Source organism: Elephantulus edwardii, unplaced genomic scaffold (genome assembly GCF_000299155.1).
Source record: "Elephantulus edwardii isolate Elephantulus edwardi_28Jun2011 unplaced genomic scaffold, EleEdw1.0 scaffold00095, whole genome shotgun sequence".
In the NCBI taxonomy this organism is placed as follows: domain Eukaryota; kingdom Metazoa; phylum Chordata; class Mammalia; order Macroscelidea; family Macroscelididae; genus Elephantulus; species Elephantulus edwardii.
In genome coordinates, this window is record NW_006399845.1 from 9,350,610 (window position 1) to 9,354,230 (window position 3,621).

The window sequence follows — 3,621 nt, forward strand, 5'->3', positions numbered from 1 at the left end:
TCCAGCCCCGCCGCTGACTAGCCTGCGCTTTGGTTTTCCCTCTGTGAAGGCTGAGAGAACCCAGGATCTTGGGTTCCAGAAGAATTAGCTTTTACCTTTGGGCGCTGGAACTCCCCGGAGCCCCGGCTGCAGCTTCCGCATAGCCCCGGAACCGGTGCCTTAAGCTGCAAAATTCTCTGTGATTTGAATTAAATTTCTCGTTGTCTTGTGTCAGGTGAACAGCGACACTCAGAGTCCTAATCTGTTACTGCAACCCATTCTTAAGTAACTGTGGAGCATCAGTTTTCCGTCCATTTCCATTCCTAAACTCTCTATAAAAGATACAGGTCAAGCTCCTGTTTGTTTGAGATGCCATAAAAATATAAAAACGTTTCAATATTTCCTCTACACTAAGCTTTGTATTATAAAGTTGTTATTTTATTTAAAAAACTAATGTGGTAATTTTTTAAAGGGAACTCCAGGCTTTTTGTATGGTTCGTCTCCATAAACTCATTTTCAATACATCATATATACTTTGCATGTACAGAGGGATGAAGGTACGTACTTCCTGGGAACAAGGATGGGCTGGAAGGATGGAGAAAGTGGTAAGAGGAAACTAACAACCGGGGAGCTCAGAGCTCCACGTGCTAATAATCTCAGATTACACAGGAATATGCCTCCTTACAGGAAGTGACCCTGTAAAGCCTATGGCAACAGCTAAATTCCTTTATAAAAAGAAAGTCTGCTGCTTAAGAGCTAGTCTTGGGATAATAGATTTGGGAAGACAATTTTCTCACTGATTTTGTGTACAGAAGATGGTTGTCCACAAATGATTTCTATTCACAAGCTGTTCTCTATCTGTAAGGAAGTACCTGTCACAGGATAGGGATTAAAAATTAATTTTTCACTGATTATTAAATGAGTCCTAATGCAATCTCAAGACCTAAAATGATAAATATGTACAACCTGACCATAAGAATGCATAATAGGGATGAGATGACAAAAAGTTAGACTGAAATACAATAATCAGCAGTGGCTTTAAGGATAGTTTTCATTCAGAATGTATTATTTTACTCATACTTCCAAGTTTATTTTAGGTTTTATTTTTAAAATAGCTACTAGAAGGAAATATTCCAGTAATTGTATATGAATCCTGCTATCATTTATGTGTCAGCTGGCCACACTGTGGTGACTGCATGTTGCTGTGATGATGGAAGCTATGCCACCAGCATTTCAAATACCATCTGGGTCAGCCATGGTGGCAGCTACAGTGGAGTTTTCAGACTGAGATAGAATAGTGAGAAAATCTTGGCCTTTCACTTGCAAAAACTACCCAGTGAAAACCTATGGACCATAACAGAATATTGTCTGGTAGCATTGTAAGATGAGCTCTCCATGTGGAAGGTGCTCAAATGGCCACAACAATGGACTCAAATATAATAATGACCATGAGATTACATAAGACCCAGGAATGTTTGTTTTGTTTTAAATGGAATCACTGACCTGACTTGATGGCAACTAAAAACAACAAATGGATTCTCTTTGCATGTTTCATAGTTTTGGTGTTGGGTCTTTTTTTTAATTTAGAAAGAGTGAGAGTAATTTACTAATCTGAGAAAATGGGAAATAAAACACTAGCCAGCTCTTTAAGTTACTCCTCAATGATAATTATTGTTGTTAAGTGCCATCGAGTTGTAGATGACTCATAGCGACCCTATGAAAGAAAGAATGCTTGTATAACTTTCTCCAAGTTCATAAAGATTTCCGGAGTCAACCTATTTTGGAAGTGGATGACACTCCTGCTTGCAAGCTTGTTTTAATCAGGGAGTTCCACCAAACACTGTCCACCATGGGTAACCATTACCACATTTGATACATCAGTGTCACAGTGTTCAGCATCACAGCAACCATGAGTTAATTAGCATAAAGAAATATTGATCGGTGCCCCTAAGTGGGTTCCAAATAATTTTTGAATAAGAATATAAAGTGGGAATAAAATTGGTCAAAGATAGTTACTCACTGAACACCCATGTTTATTGTGGCTTTGTTCACAATAGCAGAGTTGGAAACAACCCAAGTGCCCATCAACAAATGAATGGATAGAGAAACTATGTTCACACAATTAAATACTATGCTGCATTGAAAAACAAGGAACTAATGAAATATTATGCAAAATGGGTGAAGTGACCCTGGAGGACATTATGCTGAGTGAAAGATCTCAGTCACAAAAGGACAAATATTGCATAGGGCCACTGTTGTAAAATGAGACTGACACAAGGGTTGAGGGAAGACTGAGAAAGAGGGGATGAATAATGTATATTGCATAGAAACAGATGAGGGAGAGAACTGTTTAAAAGGGATATGCGATTGGGTACTATTGTCATAACAGGAGTCCAGAATAAAGGCTGTACAGTTGAGTGGATTTGGGGGGAGGGATTGCATAAAAATTAAAGATTTTTACTTTTCAAAGAGAAGAGTGAAATGGGGGGTGGGGGTGGGCAGGAAGAAAAGTGCAACAATGAATGGACACACTAAGTCTCTAAAATTTCATTAAAATTAATTAAATAAAAAGAAGAAGACTCTCGGGGGAGGGGGAAGATAATTCTTCACATCTAAAACTTGGCAGTCTTTGCTACTTTTGCAAAGAAATATTAAGTGACTTAATTAGTTGAAAGTTGTTTTAAAATTATATATTTTAGCCAAACACTAAACTTAAGAATGTAACTGATAAAAAGCCTTAACTTGAGCAGAAAAAAAATCAGCATATTATGTAAAAGACAGCACTGAAAAAAATAGTATCACAACAAACAAATGAAACATCCTTTGTCATTGAGTTGATGCCAACACATAGAGACTGTACAGAACAGGACAGAACAGAACTATTCAAAAGAGTTTTCAATCTTTTCATCCACACCTTTTTCCAGAGGAGAGACCACCAACATTTTAATTTCTGCAACACCAGGGCTTCTTATCAACTAAAAGAGGGCAGTGGCATTATTGGCCTGGGAACATCCCTGAAAGCACTCTCTGCAAAGTTCTCAAGCTTGGAAATTCAGAAATGCCAACAGTAAGGAGCGAACGAATCAAGTTAACTAGTAAGACTGCGGAGCAATCAACAAACCAGTCCAACACATTCTCCTCACAGATACGTTCGCAGAGCAATGAACAGCTACCAAAAGTAATCATCTAGAGCTGAAAAACAAACAAACAAACAAACAACAACAAACCCACAAGAGATTTAAAGAGGCTTGCAGAAAGAAACTCACGTGAGAGGGAAAAGAAGGGTCGTAAGTGATTTTGGGGTCTTCGTTACTGGCATCTACGACCGCAGACGGTTCATCACACAAGAGATCTTGAGGGGCAGCCATTTCTGGAGTCACGTTGAGAAAATGAAATTCTTTCTTAGCTGGTTGTGATGTAACATACAAATTGCAGGAATAGGGCAATGTGCCCTCACAGTAGTTACGAAGAACTCCAGGTTCAGACGTGGAGCAGAAACCAGGCTGAAAGCAGCCCCCGGTTGCCAGGCTGGGAGAGCTTCGCAGGCGCAGGGCAATGGCCAGGATGACCGCGAGGAGGAAGAGCACGGAAATCAGGGCCAAGGCCACCACCAGATAGAACTGCAGCTCGGTCTGTGAGTCA

At 39.6% G+C, this 3,621-nt stretch overlaps 1 protein-coding gene across 1 annotated transcript in view; it reads right to left on the minus strand.

Moving 5' to 3' along the window:
- Nucleotides 1-3,288: 3,288 nt before the first annotated feature.
- PCDHGB1 (protocadherin gamma subfamily B, 1) overlaps nt 3,289-3,621 on the minus strand; it is a 2,431-nt gene continuing 2,098 nt past the window's right edge. Inside the window, exon 3 of the mRNA XM_006891209.1 lies at nt 3,289-3,298. Coding sequence (XP_006891271.1) covers nt 3,289-3,298 — 10 coding nt within the window. The remainder of the gene's footprint in view (nt 3,299-3,621) is intronic.